This window comes from Ostrea edulis, chromosome 9 (assembly GCF_947568905.1).
Source record: "Ostrea edulis chromosome 9, xbOstEdul1.1, whole genome shotgun sequence".
Classification (NCBI taxonomy): domain Eukaryota; kingdom Metazoa; phylum Mollusca; class Bivalvia; order Ostreida; family Ostreidae; genus Ostrea; species Ostrea edulis.
Genome location: NC_079172.1, coordinates 68423042 through 68441038, shown reverse-complemented (window position 1 = coordinate 68441038; position 17997 = coordinate 68423042). Strand labels below are relative to the sequence as shown.

The 17997-nt window shown below is 36.1% G+C and overlaps 1 protein-coding gene across 1 annotated transcript; it reads right to left on the bottom strand.

Moving 5' to 3' along the window:
• Positions 1-1272: 1272 nt before the first annotated feature.
• Positions 1273-16610, bottom strand: LOC125660379 (EP300-interacting inhibitor of differentiation 3-like). The gene is given in 13 exon segments (XM_056150446.1): positions 1273-1551; positions 5017-5134; positions 8404-8492; positions 8677-8725; positions 9736-9791; positions 9794-9825; positions 10774-10874; positions 12061-12169; positions 13645-13769; positions 15232-15245; positions 15248-15361; positions 15643-15723; positions 16389-16610. Coding segments are annotated over 12 exon segments (1044 nt in total). The 5' UTR covers positions 16567-16610; the 3' UTR covers positions 1273-1551; positions 5017-5038.
• Between the last annotated feature and the right edge of the window lie 1387 nt (positions 16611-17997).

The window sequence follows — 17997 nt, the reverse complement described above, 5'->3', positions numbered from 1 at the left end:
TCTATCGACTTAGTTTCATTATTTAATGTCAAGAAGTCAAGAAGACAATTTGAAAAAAGAATTTCACATTTTCGCTAATTATTCCTACAGCAGCACCCCAGCACTAAAACATGCAACCTAGATTTCACAATTTTAATAAAAATCTCAAAGGTCATCATGACTATTACATTATTTTTTTTGCTGGATATTTAGGACTAAAGATTTTTAAAATGTGTCCAATAAATATATCCTATCTCAATGCATGCAATAAATATATATCTCAATGTGTCCAATAAATATATCGTATCTCAACATGTCCAATAAATATATTATATCTCAATATATCCATTAAATATATCATATCTCAACGTGTCCCAATAAATATATCTCAATGTGTCCAATAAATACATCTCAATGTGTCCATTAAATATATCATATGTCAACGTGTCCAATAAATATATCTTAATGTGTCCATTAAATATATCATATCTCAACGTGTCCCAATAAATATATCTCAATGTGTCCATCAAATATATCATATCTCAACGTGTCCCAATAAATATATCTCAATGTGTCCAATAAATATATCTCAATGTGTCCATTAAATATATCATATGTCAACGTGTCCAATAAATACATCTCAATGTGTACAATAAATATATCTTATCTCAATAGATATATGTTAGAAGAATTAATCTTTCATTACGGTGGTTTCGTATTATTAATTGCTGTATTTCGTATTTGATGGTTGTGACGGACCACAAAAAATCCAGTAATCAACAAAATGCAATTTTAGCTCATGATATAAAAATACAAGAGATGTACAAAAAATTAGATGTCAGAAATTATTATAGACAGATCCATGATTATGATCCCTTAATGACCTTGACCTTTGGACCCAAAAATCAATGGGTTCTTCGTTTCTTGATTACAAAGCTATATGTAAAGTATCAAATCAGTCGAACAAAGAATGAGCCTATAGTGTTTACAAGCTCAGTGTTTTATATATATATATATATAATTCAATAAAAAAAAGCAGGAAAATATACAGTTCCAAAATATATTTTGGAACTGTATATTTTCCTGCTTTTTTTATTGAATTATTTTGACTGTGTGATATCAACTCTTTCTATTTGTATTATATATATATATATATATATATATATATACACACACACACATATATATATATATATAAAACACTGAGCTTGTAAACACTATAGGCTCATTCAAATCACCATGGTAATTCATGTGACCAAAACGTTTAAAGAACAGATAAAGAATACCGTCTCCAAAACTTCAAAGTAACTTTATTTACCTGTATCAAGTTCAGATACAGTATGTTTCAACTATGTACATGTATATACAGACATCATATTGTCTTCAAAAATAGTCACATGATGTGGTGTGGATGTGTTCAGGTTGAAAAACTGTCAGATGCACGAACAGAAGCGTTGGTTGAGTGTTCTAGGTTGTGAACACCACTGGACAGACTGAACACTATCATCGACCTCACACTCGAGGTCCCTGGCCAGTGTGCCTTCCTCAATATTGATGCTTGTGTTCTGTAGTCTAAAGCAAAACAAAACCAGAATAAAAGCTTTTTTATCACATACACTCGCATAAAAGTTGACCTGCGTGTAGGTCGGGGACCTTTTTTCTCAGAATTTTTAGAGGAACTTGACAGTGACCCTCTTATGAATTGGATTGAATTTTTAAAAATCAGATTGGAGTATTCGGGATTTTCCAGTACACTATATCCAAGGTTTCTAGAGACATTTAAGTGTAGACATGACTGGGACTAAAGGCTCACTTTGACATATCCCAAGTATTTAACACATCCAGGTTTAAGAAAGTTGTCTGCATTAGTTCAAAACTTAAGATTTGCTGTACACAATGGATATTGTGAGTCATTTAATGTTGTTTTTTTTCAAATTGAATATTAAACACATTTCCAGCATTATTGTATAAAATAAGAAGCATCACTTTACTACTTTATAGTTTTTCCTTTCTTTTTTCCCCCCGAAAGTTTAATACAAGTATACATAATGCTCTTTACAACAAATCATTTTTCAAGTTTAGGAAACTTGCATGCATTTCAGAAATAAGATTCAAAGAGATTCAATCTGTTATGATATGCATGCAAATTTTATCATTTAAATAGATTAAATATAATTTTTGATGAATAATAAATTATAAGACAACAAATTGTATAAGATTTTAAACTATTATTAATTTTATTTTACAACTATTAAAGGGGCATGAACAAAATTTGAGCTGAAAATTTTCAAATTTTATTTTTCCATTTTTATTGTTTACAATGCTTAACTCAAGTATTTCTAATGGTTAACCAAAATTTGAATATCAGTTGTTGAGTTATAAGTGAGATACTGCACTCACAATTCTTTGTTATGTAAACAAGGCTCTGCCATGTTTTTGTTTACATCAGACTGTTTACTACAAAATAGCGTGTTTAAAAAAAAATGAGATGTGCAAAACACTAGAAAATATTTAATTGTGTTCAGAAATTCACTTATAAATCGAAAAAATTAGCTTTAAACAAAACTTTTACTAGGTTATTTAACATGTAAACAAAAACATGACAGGAGCCTTGTTTACATAATAATGACTTGTGAGCTCTGTAATTCTCCCATGTACCTTGACTACTGACATTCAAATTTTTGCTGATCATTAGTAATACCTTAGTTAAGCATTCTAAACATTAAAAATCAAAAAATAAAATTTTCAGCTCAAATCGTGTCCATGTCCCTTTAAAACTATACTTGATATTCTTAATGAATTCCAAATACATGTACAGTTATTTTCTTCATTGTACAAACTATTTCTGTATATTATCTGCTAAATGCCTTCTCCTGGGAAAATCAGCAACCTGTATTAGATCACCTGTCATTTGTGACCTTTTTTCAGAACCTGTATATAGACTTTGGAGTCAAACTTCTTCTCCATAAAAAACTTATATATGCGAGTATATACAGTAATCATTTACCTCCAAATGTTGAATGTACACATTTAACAAGAGGCCCAAGGGCCTAGAATCGCTCTTCTGATAAATTGTACAACCCCACCATTTCTATTCTTAGCCTCTTAGTATTCTAAATCTTTAGTTAAATCCTAAGAATTCAAAAAAAGTAGGTCAATGTGACCTACTTTTTGGATTTTGGTTTACACATTTTGAGAACCCAAGAAATATCAACTGACAAAGTTTGATGATTTTAAGCCAATTAGTATCTGAATATTGAAATATAGCTGTCAAATTCCAATCGTAGGTCATGGTGACCTACTTTTTGGTCAGCGAACTCCGAACATTCAAGACCCATCAACTGACAAAGTTTGATGACTGTAGGTCAAAAAGTATCTGAAATATATAAATATAGCCGTCAAATTCCAAAAGTAGGTCAAGGTGACCTACATTTTCGTCAACACCCTTCAAACATGCAAGACCCAACAACTGACAAAGTTTGATGACTGTAGGTCAAATAGTATCTGAATTATATAAACATAGCCGTCCAATTCCAAAAGTAGGTCAAGGTGACCTACTTTTAAGTCGACACCCTTTGAACATGCAAGACGCATCAACTGACAAAGTTTGATGACTGTAGGTCAAATAGTATCTGAAATATATAAATATAGCCGTCCAATTCCAAAAGTAGGTCAAGTTGACCTACTTTTTGGTCGAAACCCTTCGAACATGCAAGACCCAACAACTGACAAAGTTTGATGACTGTAGGTCAAATAGTATCTGAAATATATAAATATAGCCGTCAATTTCCAAAAGTAGGTCAAGGTGACCTACTTTTTGGTCGACACACTCCGTAGACTCAAGATGCATCAACTGTCAAAGTTTGATGATTGTAGGTCAATTAGTGACTGAAATATATAAATATAACTGTCAAATGCCAAAAGTAGGTCACAGTGACCTACTTTTTGGTCGATACACCCCGAAGACTCAAGATGCATCAACTGACAAAGTTTGATGATTGTAGGTCAAATAGTGTCTGAAATATAGTAATTTAGCTGTCAAATACCAAAAGTAGGTCACGGTGACCTACTTTTTAATCGACACAAACCGAAGACTGAAGACGCATCAACTGACAAAGTTTGATGATCCTAGGTTTTACAGTGCCCAAAATATGCATCTAAAATTGAAAATGTGAAATTTGAATATCTGCAAAATTCAAAAAGTAGGTCACTGTGACCTACTTTTTTATAAATATGTTTCAAGGTCTCAAGATGCATCAACTTACAAGATTTGATGATTCTAAACCTCTCGGTATTTGAAATAACAACTTAAAATATATCTATAAATGATAAGCCATAAAATTCAGAAAGTAGGTCACGGTGACCTATTTTTCAGTTGACGCATTTCAAGGTCCCATGATCCACCAACTGACAAGTTTTGATGATCATAGGCTTCAAAGTGTCCAAGATATGCATCAAAATTAATTTTAAAATAAATACCTGCAAAATTCAAAAAGTAGGTCACCATGACCTACTTTTGAGACATCTTGACACAAGGTCCTAAGATGCATCAACTGTCAAAATTTGATGATCCTAGTCCTTATAATGACTAAAATATCAAAGATTTAAGGAAATATAAATTTAGGTCAACTTTGAAGTGACCTTGAGACCACGCCCTTTGCGCCAGGGTAATGCCTTGAACAATTTTTAATCTACAACATATCCTCATCCTTATGTGTAAGTTTGGTGATAATCTGCCCAGTGCTTTTTGAGAAGAAGATTTTTTAGCAACCACTACTTTTGTTTGTATTTTCCTGATTATCTCCCCTTGTTAAAGGGTCACATCCCTCTATTTAGTATGTATGAAAGCCCTTGGGCCAATGATACCCTGTAACAAATTTGAAAAAAATTGGCCAAGGGGTTCTTGAGTTATAGCCCTTTTTCTAAAAAGTTTACGCACACCGCACAAATGGCCATAGCATTAGCTCTTTGAGCCTTCGGCTCAGAAGAGCTAAAAATGTGCTTACGTGTACTTTACTTTTGTACAGTAGGACTAACCTTTGTAATCAGACTTTGGACACTATTTCATCTTCTTCTTCTTGCCACTGATGCCTGAATTCAATGACTCTCGTGTGGGAATTAATGGATCATTGATGTTGTACACCTGTACCAATTCCTGTCAAATACAGAAAGCCAATTAACTTCACACATTGACACAGCCACCGTTAGTCTTCTGTATCTCTAACCCTCTCCTTTACTCCTCTCTCGGACTCTTTTAAAGAACCCTCTCTCTGACTCTATCTGTGGCACTACAGGAACCCTCTCTCAGACTCTAGGCACGGAACTCAAATGAACATTTTCAGATTCTTAACAAAATTAATTTTTTTTCTTCTTTTATTTATTCTTATAAATTACATAGATTAAGTACTGTAAATTCCTAAAGATACGCGAGGAATTTATTATTGCGTAATTTTGCAAGAAACATCACATTTTGATCAACAGAGCACTCACAAATTTATTTACTCGCGATTTGACATCCATGAGAAATTTCGCGATAATAAGTATTCGCGTAAAATAAGGAACCTACAGTATTCAGAATGTAGCAATCACAATTTCATGTTTTCATGAAATCGCATAGAATGATAATGTGGTGAAATTAAGTACTAGCTTCAAAGAGGGTACTACAACGTTCAGGCTCCGGGGCCATAAAACTTAGCTAGCTCACTTTTGAGACCAAAATCTGAGATCGTCTCAGATTTCGGTCTCAGCCTCATATTTGGTGTGTCATAACAATTTCTCATCTCAGTCTCAGTCTCTGATTTCTAGTTTAGTCTCACTTTTGAGCTCAGAAAGTTAGATCGCTAGAAAGGTGTCTAACTCCGTAATTTTTTTCTCAATTCCAATATGACTTCCGCAATTCTCCAATTGAATTGGTACAACACCATCCATAGCAAAAGGAACGCACTCGGTTCCAGATATTTCAGGACAAGTGCAATCCTCTAGATGACTAGGAAGAGGACAACGTTTTATTTTATGAATTGTTGACTTGGTGTCCAATGAGGCAGAGACAGAAGGAGCAGAATTGTTCCCTCCTCCCAAAAGTATTTCTTGAAATGACCCAATGCAAGGGCTTGTCACGACGGAAAAATTAGTATCTTGTTACCAATGAAATAAACAATGCACATTAAAACTCTTAACACAACACCCCCACCCCCCACCCCCACCCCCCACCCCCACCCCCACCCCACACCCCAGTATATTTTTTCGCGTCAGAATAATCCACATCGTAAAGTATGTACAGTGCACAGTATTTCGAAATATGATTGCATTATAATATAAATTACATTGATAGCTTGATCATCTGATAGAAATAAATAAATAAACAGTGAGAATGAGGTGCTTAAGTGCGTCACAATGAACATGACGCACTACAAGGTTAGTATGACGTCAGCATTACTGTAGATAATAATTCCGATATTTTATGTTTATAGGCGGATCTTTGTGTTTTTCAACGAGAAACAAGTGTTCTATGAAATCAATGCATCCAATCTTATTAACTCTTGAATTTCTACAATGTATCTTGAAGTTCAATATCGCTATATTTTTTCCCCATTAGAACACAGCGCGATATGAGGGGGGGGGGGGGGGGGGGGGGGGGATAATCGTATCATAACACATATGAAAATCAATAATATCAATCTGACTTTGGTTTTGGGACATATATTTTCTATAAAATAATTTCTTATTGTGGTATTTATTTCCTTACAATATTTCTTTTCATGAATTGATTGTTTTCCTGTTTTGGAAAACTTTGAAGATAAAACAATATTATGTCATCAATTTTATGACAAACAAAGTAATGTGTAACTTTTGTTGCGTTTACGACGATAGATGATATCGTTTTCAGCCATAGCGTTTAAAACAGATTAAAGATGAAACCACGTAATTAGGTAAAAAACGTAAAATCTGACGTAACAATAAAAAAGTTAAAAAAGAAAAAACAACAAAGTAGTTTGTTTGTAGGCCTACTGGATTTTTTTAATATTCCATGCATTATGCAATATTTAGTGGGCTTGGCATTGCAAAAAATAAAATGTAAACAAAACATCCCATAATTCAACTCATTTCCTGCTCAGTTTCCATGGTTTTGGTCTCAGTATCTGTCTCAAGTTAGAAAATGCTAAATGAGCTAAAACTAGCTTTATGGCACACCAAAAGTGAGACGGTCTAAGTTGAGTTTAGAAAGTGAGATTTTTTTTATAATCTCAAAAGTGAGCTAGCTAAGTTTTATGGCCCCGGAGCCTGTACTTATCTTTAGAGGAAGTACTTTTGTGGCCAATGGTTACAGGAATACACCTATAGAATATCACTAGAAAAAATCAACAATGGCAGACAGAAAATAACCGGGATTGTATATGACACAATAGCTTAAGTATCATTCCAGAGATTCATCTTCCAAACTCCATGTCTGGTACAAACGTAGACGAAGAAGACAGTAAGGCACCTTAAAATGTTCGAGGTCAAAGATCAAGGTCACAATACCACTTAGTGGCATGAAATAACAGAGGAGCTTTGGATGACTTTGTTAATGCATATTTCAATAAATTAAGGAAAATGTTAAAATACTATGAATTAGGATATGAGAGATTTCTTCAGATATAAAATAAATGCTGACCACAGCCCAAACCCCATACTGTCCACTCCCAAGGAGAAATGCTGACCACAGCCCAAACCCCATACTGTCCACTCCCAAAGAGAAATGCTGACCACAGCCCAAACCCCATACTGTCCACTCCCAAAGAGAAAAGCTGACCACAGCCCAAACCCCATACTGTCCACTCCCAAAGAGAAATGCTGACCACAGCCCAAACCCCATACTGTCCACTCCCAAAGAGAAATGCTGACCACAGCCCAAACCCCATACTGTCCACTCCCAGACAGAAATGCTGACCACAGCCCAAACCCCATACTGTCCACTCCCAAAGAAAAATGCTGACCACAGCCCAAACCCCATACTGTCCACTCCCAGACAGAAAAGCTGACCACAGCCCAAACCCCATACTGTCCACTCCCAGACAGAAATGCTGACCACAGCCCAAACCCCAAACTGTCCACTCCCAAAGAGAAATGCTGACCACAACCGAGACCCAATCTTACCTTCCACTCCATAGGAGAAATGCTGACCACAACCGAGACCCAATCTTACCTTCCACTCCATAGGAGAAATGCTGACCACAGCCCAAACCCCATACTGTCCACTCCCAAAGAGAAATGCTGACCACAACCGAGACCCAATCTTACCTTCCACTCCATAGGAGAAATGCTGACCACAGCCCAAACCCCATACTGTCCACTCCCAAAGAGAAATGCTGACCACAACCGAGACCCAATCTTACCTTCCACTCCATAGGAGAAATGCTGACCACAACCGAGACCCAATCTTACCTTCCACTCCATAGGAGAAATGCTGACCACAGCCTGTTTGTGTGGCTTATTCTTTCTAACTTTCTCTTGTTCAGGATTTTTTATGGGCTCTGCAAGTATGAAAAGTGGACATTGTAAAATCACAACTCAAATCCATTACACAATATCTACTTCTTGAAATATTGACATTGTAATTTCACACTTCATATCTACTTCTTGAAATGTTGATATACTGCCTGTTTCTATACAATGTTTAACATCAATACACAAAGCTGAGAAATGTAATACTCATACCAATTAATGGTAATTTTTCATCATCCAACAAGATCTGTGCAAGTCCATCCTGAAAATGAATATTGAGATATCCAACAGTGTTTTATATTCAAGGATAGATGTTAAGAGGTCTCCTTTTTTACTAAACAAGTGTACAGTCTTGAAATAATAAGTTGTGTTTTTTCTTCTGATATTCATCATAATTTGTGACTACATTTAACATAAAATCACAATATTCCATACTTCTACGGCAATCTACTGTCACAACTTTTACAGTAACTCCATATGTCCATGGATTTTATATCTATGATAAATCATTACGTAGCAATTACATAGCATGTGTTAAACGTTGTATAATTAAACTATGCATCAAAGATAAAATGTACGTGACTTTCAGTTCCAAAGTTGTGATGTACACGCCCACTGACATACATGTATGCACTCACTCACACACCATATAGTGGCTCACACACGGTGACACACACACAGTGACTCACACACCACATAGTGGCTCACACACAGTGACACACACACGGAGGCACACATGGTGACACACACATGGTGACACATACACAGTGACACACACACGGTGACACACACAATGACACACACACGGTGGCTCACACACGGTAACACGCACAGTGACACACACACACAGTGACACACACACTGTGACACGCACAGTGACACACACACAGTGACACACACACGGTGGCACACACACAGTGACACACACACTGTGACACGCACAATGACACACACAGTGACACACACACGGTGACACACACACAGTGATACACACACACGGTGGCTCACACACTGTGGCTCACACACAGTGATACACACACACGGTGACACACACACACAGTGACACACACACACAGTGACACACACATGGTGGCTCACACACAGTGACACACACATGGTGGCTCACACACAGTGACACACACACGGTGGCTCACACACAGTGACACACACACGGTGGCTCACACACAGTGACACACACACGGTGGCTCACACACAGTGATGCTGAAGAAGATTTTACAGAACTGACAGGAAATTGATCACTACGACACTAACCCTAATAAGAAAGGACGTGTAGAAAATGTTCTCCACAGTTTGACTGAAAGACTCAGGTGCAGGACAAACTCAAAGTAGCAATAGGGTTTCCTGTAATATACAATACATACATAAAGAAAACAGGGTTACCTGTAAAATACAATACATACACACAGAAAACAGGATTACCTGTAATATAAATACATATACACAGAAAACAGGGTTACCTGTAATGTAAAATACTTATACACAGAAAATAGAATTACCTGTAATGTAAAATACTTATACACAGAAAACAGAGTTACCTGTAATGTAAAATACATATACACAGAAAACAGGGTTACCTGTAATATAAAATACATACATACAGAAAACAGGGTCAAAGCATATTCCACAAGCTGCTGAGAGTGCTATAAAAGTCTATGTGAACAAGCTTCCATAGTAAATCTAAAGTAAATCTAATCCCCCCCTCCCCCAGCAACACTTACTGTCTGTCTCGTTGTACAGCTTCCATAGTAAATCTAACCCCCCCCCAACCCCCCTAGCAACACTTACTGTCTGTCTAGTACAGCTTCCATAGTAAATCTAATCCCCCCAGCAACACTTACTGTCTGTCTCGTTGTACAGCTTCTGTAGTAAATCTAATCCCCCCCCCCCCCCCCCCCAGCAACACTTACTGTCTGTCTAGTACAGCTTCCATAGTAAATCTAATCCTCCCCCCCCCCCCCCCCAGCAACACTTACTGTCTGTCTCGTTGTACAGCTTCCATAGTAAATCTAAAGTACATCTAATCCCCCCCCCCCTCCCCCCAGCAACACTTACTGTCTGTCTCATTGTACAGCTTCCATAGTAAATCTAACCCAACCCCCCAGCAACACTTACTGTCTGTCTAGTACAGCTTCCATAGTAAATCTAATCCCCCCCAGCAACACTTACTGTCTGTCTCGTTGTACAGCTTCCATAGTAAATTTAATCCCCCCCCCCCCCCCCAGCAACACTTACTGTCTGTCTCGTTGTACAGCTTCCATAGTAAATTTAATCCCCCCCCCCAAGCAACACTTACTGTCTGTCTCCTTGTACAGCTTCCATAGTAAATCCAATAACTTCTCCACTTCAGCAGTCGTAGCTTCATTTTTCTCTGTGTCATCGAACGACTTCATCTGTACAGATAATGTCCATCAATATAATAAATACAATACTGTGCATTGATTCTGAAAATACTTGTCAGTACATACAGTATATACTCGCCTATAGGTTGGTTTGCCTGTTAGTGGGTTGTATATTGTGTAAGCTGTTTTGGAGGAATCTGCCATTGACCCGCTTATAAGTCGGTATAACTTTTTTTCAAGAACCGGTTGACAATTTCAAACGTTTTCACCTCTGTATCAGATAATATTTTGTGAAATGCGCTGATATTTATTCATTTTCTCAACAAATCAATTTCTATAATATACACTTAAGATAATAATAATAATAATCATTAAAATATGTAAATACTTGTACTTTATAAATATAATCCTAGAAAACATGAATAATATAATATGTCCAGTCAACGTTAATCATGATAATTGTTGGAGTACGAAGTCGTTTAAAAAATACTATACATTACGCTGTCCAGAAAAATGCTAATCTTATATATTAAAGTCGGATGTAGAGTTTTGGACAATTTTTAACTCCCAAAAATCGGACCTAAAGGCGAGTATATACAGTAATGTACATGTACTTTGTGGTGTTGGGCGTACTGTCTATAGGCGAGTATATACGGTCATGTACTTTGAGGCTACAAGGTTGGGCGTACTGTCTATAGTTGGAGTTACTTATTTTAGCGCATTTAACATTTGGCACAGTCGGGGCTGATGCACTATTTTAGCGTATTTAACATTTGGCACAGTCAGGGCTGATGCACTATTTGGCCAATTATTTATTACTTTGTGATTCTTCCATGCATAATAATGGATAAATAGAGACTGGCCTGTTGAGATTCTGCTACAGGCCTGTTGAGATTCGGTTACTGACGTATTGAGATTCGGTTACAGACCTGTTGAGATTCGGTAACTGACCTATTGAGATTCGGTAACTGACCTGTTGAGATTCGGTTACTGACCTGTTGAGATTCGGTTACTGACCTATTGAGATTCGGTAACTGACCTGTTGAGATTCGGTTACTGACCTGTTGAGATTCTGCTACAGACCTGTTGAGATTCGGTTACTGACCTGTTGAGATTCGGTTACAGATCTGTTGAGATTCGGCTAAAGACCTGTTGACATTTGGTTACTGACCTGTTGAGATTCGGTTACTGACTTGTTGAGATTCGGTTACTGACCTGTTGAGATTCGGTTACTGACCTGTTTAGGAACTGTAGCTTTGTCACTCAGAGCCTCTTTTTCAGTTTTCTTGGCATCAGGGGCACGTCTACTCTTTTTCACAGGCTCCCCTTTCTCAAAAGATCCAGCCCTAAAATTTAAATCAGGATACTAATTAATCAACACTTTTAAACAACTACAATATGGTTTTTGATTTTTCAACATACAGAAACATAAAATGTCAATTTATATGTAAATTGCAGGTGGCTCTTGATAACTCCACAAGAACACATTTAATAACACTTTCAGAGATCTTGAGTCTGAAAATGGAAACTTCGATCAAGTTAACAACTTAACATTAACTGGCTATCCCTCTTTTTACATTGTGTAAGGGTTGAAAAGTCATTAATTTTGTTTTCCCCCCATGTAACAGGGTTCGAAATTACCTCATGTCTGAGACAAGCAAAAAATCATGTCGGACTAGTAAACTCTCCATGTCACAAGTCCGTACAGACTAGTGAAAATGCGGATATCAATCTTGAATTTGTTTAAGATTTTAGCAAATTTGTCTCAGTCTCATAGATGTTTAAACTTATGGTTGATTATCTGCATGGTTAAGTGTTTGTGTGACAGTGATGTACATGCTGACCTTCTAAACACATGGACGTTTCTAAATGAGGTTATTACATGAGTAACTCGGATCTACGTTACTGTATGCTTATGAAGATCGTGAAAACAAAATAAAGCATGGTTGTCTTTTTCTATTGTAGGTGTCAGACACTGAATTGTTTGCAACTGTGAAGTGTTTGGTTTGATTAAATAAAATTGAATAAAATGAATTTATGGGATCATTTTTCATAATATACTGAATGGACAAGTGAAATGCTTTGCGGACTAGTGAACATTAATAGTGACTAGTCCGTACGGAGTAGTGCTTGAAAAAGTTAATTTCGAACCCCATGTAATCTACTTAATCTTAAAACTTTATTTCATCTAAAATATACAAACAAAAAACTAAATATTTTCATTTTGGTTCATTGAATCCAAAGATTTTGTAGCAATAAATTTGTACAGCTAAAAATTAGTGTCACATGTCACGATAACTGTCCAACATTCAAACTTTAGTTAGGTTAGTTGATGATTGCACCCCGTCATTTAACGGACCTACATGTATAACTCCCTTGGAAGGGATACCTGGCAAAGAATCATTGCCAATAGTATGCCTTAGTAAACATGATTTAGCAATCTGACATGAGGAATAAATATAAAAGGATTATAAACAGCACTTCTGTTTTACTTCCACAGATCTCGAATTTCGAAAGATTGGGAGTTTGAGAGGAAATTGCTCATTCGTATACTTGGAAAAATTCAGGACCAGGAAGTTACAGATAGAAGTTCATGTCATCAAGAGTCACCTCAATACAAGCACTTAATAAAGATTGATTAAAACCTGACAAGAATTATATAAGTGGCGGTCACCTGAATACAAGCACTTAATAAAGATTGATTAAAACCTGACAAGAATTATATAAGTGGAGGTCACCTGAATACAAGCATGTAATAAAAATTCATTAAAACCTGAAAAGATTTATATAAGTGGAGAAGATGACCCCAATAAGTCATTACATGAAATGAAAAGCTGGAGATTTCAAGAAAAATTTCTGTGAAGCCATTCCTAGATTGATCCAACCCTGTCTGGAGATGGCGACATCCCGTGCCTGTCGAGGTTGTTCTTCGCTAATGAAAGATATCTGAAAAGCAATCAAATGTGTTGGTGAAACATGAGAGTTCTCGTTGGTAGTACTGTCTGTGTCAACCAATCCAATTTCATCATGTACAATCAAAACATTCAAAAGATTTATCCTCTGTTAAGCTATAAGTGCCGTATCAAACAGTATTATTTCTATGTCGAAAACCAGACCCAAATTTTGTCAGTATGACAAATGAAAAATAATATCTGAAAATTCGAAATGTTGATAAATCATGAATTGGTATTAATGGAGTACTGGCCAGATCAATGCAAGGGGAAAACAGAGATTTTCTAATGGAGTGACATTTGTGATGGAGGAACACATGCGCGCTGGAAAAATATTATTAGACACATCACCGTAAAAGAGGATTTCGTTTACAGTATATATATGTAATCACATTAGAATGCTTGAATGTTAAACAAACTTTAATGCTCCTTCCATTGCTTAAAGTGGTTTTCTCTACCCCTTATCTCCTTTGACTGCAGGGATTTCTTTAGGGTATGTGGGGGGGGGGGGGGGGGGGGGGGGGGGGGGGGGGGGGGCAAAATAAGGCCTTATTCCTAATGCTAAAAAGCAGCTATTTCCCCCCATTTTTACTTTGAAATTCCCAAACAATGAAAACAAATCAAGTAGGGTAGCCAAATTGTTCATAATCTTCTTGATACAACTATAAAATCCTGAAAACATGGAATTTCAGTAATTTATAATTCAAAAGTTAGAAACAAAGTTAAAATATTTTGCCACAATCAAACAGGACAAAAACTTATGCCCAAGACCGTTTATTCCATAGACATTCAATTATTAAAAACAAGAGGCCCATGGGCCACATTGCTCACCTGAATCACCTTGGTTCATATTTATAGATTTTTCCTATATATTGGCATGTAAACTTTGATCCCTATTGTGCCCCAACCTACTCCCAGGGGCCATGGGTTTTTCAAAATTGAATCTGGACTATGTCAGGAAGCTTTCATGTGAATGTAAACTTTTCTGGCTTAGTGGTTCTTGAGAAGATTTTAAAAAGATTTTCCCTACACATTTGAATGTAAAACTTTGATCCCCTATTGTGGCCCCATCCTACCCCCAGGGGCCATGATTTTAACAAATTTGAATCTTCACTATCTGAGGAAACTCATGTAAATCTCAGCTTTTCTGCCTTAGTCGTTCTTGAGAAGATTTGTAAATGACCACCCATTTTTGCATTTTAGTGATTATCTCTACTTCGAAAGGGGTATGGCCCTTCATTTGAACAAACTTGAAAGCCTTTCCCCAAGAATGCTTTTGGCCAGTTTGGTTATAATGACGACGGACAACAGACGATCAGAAAAGCTCAACATCACTTGAGCTTTCAGCTCAGGTGAGCTAAAAAGCATTACTTTAAAATTAATAATTGTTCTATACTTCAAATTAAAACAATTTCCATTTCATCACATTATTACCTAAAATAATTGTTCATACTTACCAATTTTTCCGCAATTCAATGGGTTCAAACTTAATGAAATCAGTCTTTTAATTGCCAGCTTTCATCCTACCACAGTTGGAAATCATAAGAATTACTGCAGAATCTAATGCACCTTCTCTTGGCATCCGTACTGAAATAAATAAAATTTTGTTTGTAAGGTCTGTTGTCATGCGGTCCTACAGAGAAGGCAAGAGAACCCTGGGATTTTTAATTAAATTAGAAGTGTGTGGACAATACATTCTCCCTTTCACCTGGGTGGTCAACAACTCCAAATGTAACAGGAAGGAAGAAAATGCAACGGTCCGAACCCGGGCCCCCTGAATCTCTAATCAGGTGCTCTACCAACTGAGCTTATTTGGGCCACCAGCGATTGAACCCGGCTGACCGCTACAGTAGAAATAAAGTACTTACCATTTTTATTTAGGTCATTTGCTTTCTGCAGAGCTTCAGTTAAGTCTGAGGACTCTGGGTTAATCATGTCCTGCTTCTGATCTACAAAACACAATAAAAATGTAACCATACTGCTGTGTATATATCCAAGAGTAGAACTAAATAATATTAGATCAATACTTACCTGCAGTATTATACTATCAGAATAAGAGTTTGTTTCAACTTTTTTGTTCTATAATAAGCTTTATCAATCTGAATCTTACATAATAAAGACATATGACTAAAATGAAAACAGACCTTCACCTCATGCATTTTAAAGACTGTTTAACATGTTGGGAACACTTCCCCTATAGCATGATTATTCCTCTTTAGCGTGAAAGTAAACATTATCATATTAGAGCAGGTGTTTTGATTGAAAATAATGGCAAATTCTTTGCAATGCTGAATAAGTGCGACACACATTCAGCATGATATGATTTGTCTCTATAAAATTTACAATACAATCAAGAAATTTCATATCAATGTTGCTGAATTCAAAGCACATCATGAGTGTTTTTGTTTTGAGAAGTATCAGACATTTTAGCACTTTTTCTTCTTTTCACGTGAAACACGAAGAGTACATCTCTTCGTGTATTATCGGTTGTACGGGACATATTTACTCTCGCTAAAGAGGGATAATCGCGTTTTTGCGATAATATCTCGCTATAGGGGATGTGTTGCCAACCTGTTTAATCTAATAGGTATAAAATGAAAATGGACATGTTTACCGACGAGCCTTTCCATAAGCTCCCGATACCCCTGTCTGACTTGAAGTCTCTCCTCTTTGTTTTGATTCTGTAGAAAATCTGCACCAGAAGCTGAGACATCAGTCTCGTCTGAATCTGAATCTGCTCCATGTGAAGATCTTGCACTGTTAGTGTTGGTTTTCTTCTTAACACCCGCCATTTTTCTTAATTCCGTTTCAATCGGTATGCCTCGGTCGTTTTCATACTATACACATCGCTGCCCAGAGTTGTCGTTCCTAAGGCTCTGGTCAGGTGAAAAATAATACATTACAGCGAATTACAAAAGACCGGTTGAGTTTTCAATTGCCTGCTGGATTGATCAATAGACTTTACAATTTGGTCATCCAAGAATCACATTTGGTCTGAATTTAGGTCACAAAGTTACTCAAGTGTAAATTGCTTTTACAGGTAAATCTGAGTTGATTTCAGTGTCTTTTGCAGCTATTTCCCTAGGATTTTTTTTTTCAAAGTGAACATCAATTAAATCAAATTGAATATATTTCTCTCTCAGGTATTCATTTGATTACTTTAACATGTTTAATCAAAGGTGCTCTCTCTCTCTCTCTCTCTCTCTCTCTCTCTCTCTCTCTCTCTCATTTGAAACATTATTTCAAGTGTTTTTTAATCAATAAATTTGAATAAAATCAAATTTGATTATATTTTTCTTTCAAAAATACTTTTGATTACTCTAAGTAAAGAAAAGGGTGCATTATCTCTCTCCTAACTCCTCTCTCTCTCTCTTTCTCTCTCTCTCTCTCTCTCTCTCTCTCTCTCTCTCTCAAATACAATTTTTTATTGATTAAATTGAACTTTACTAAACTCTTTATCAATTTCACTTTTAGAAAAATTCATTAGACATCTCACAAAGTGTCCACATGTACATGTACCATTCATCTGTTTGTCAATCTATATTTGAGGTCATTCCATTCATATCACAAAGAAAACTTCCAGAAAACTCTTCTATTGTTACTGTTTCTGACCAATAGAATTCTTGTTATTATAGCTAACCATTTAAGTTCAGAGTTCTATTCTATTTATAGTTTTTAGGTTGGTTAGTGCACATCTACCTTTGGGAATTTTACAACACCTATTTAGCTTATAACCATGAAAAAAATAAGATGGAGAGATATTTTAACAAAGAAATTATTAACTTATACAATTAGAGAAATTCTTTTTCCTGAAATAATCAGTAAAACTGAAGTGTTCAATCATCTTATTTATTGGGTTGTCACTCACACTGAGAAAAAAAGTTGTCAATTCTTTGTCATACCTGAGTAACTTTGTGACTTAAATTCAGACCAAATGTGATACTTTGCTGACCAAATTGTAAAGTCTGTTGATCAATCCAGCAGGCAATTGAAAACTCAACCGGTCTTTTGTAATTCGCTGTAGATCTATCAAGATAACCGGCAAAGTCTGATGGAATTCATGTTTTTGCTATAGGACTAAATGTATGCGCATGGTGATAGCTCTTTGAAAAATAACTTACCTTAAATGTATAAGGATGGAAAAGAAGCACTCATAGAAAAAAAATTCTAATTCCCCCTACCCTACGAATCAAGATTTTTTTTTCTTGGACAGTCCAACTAGA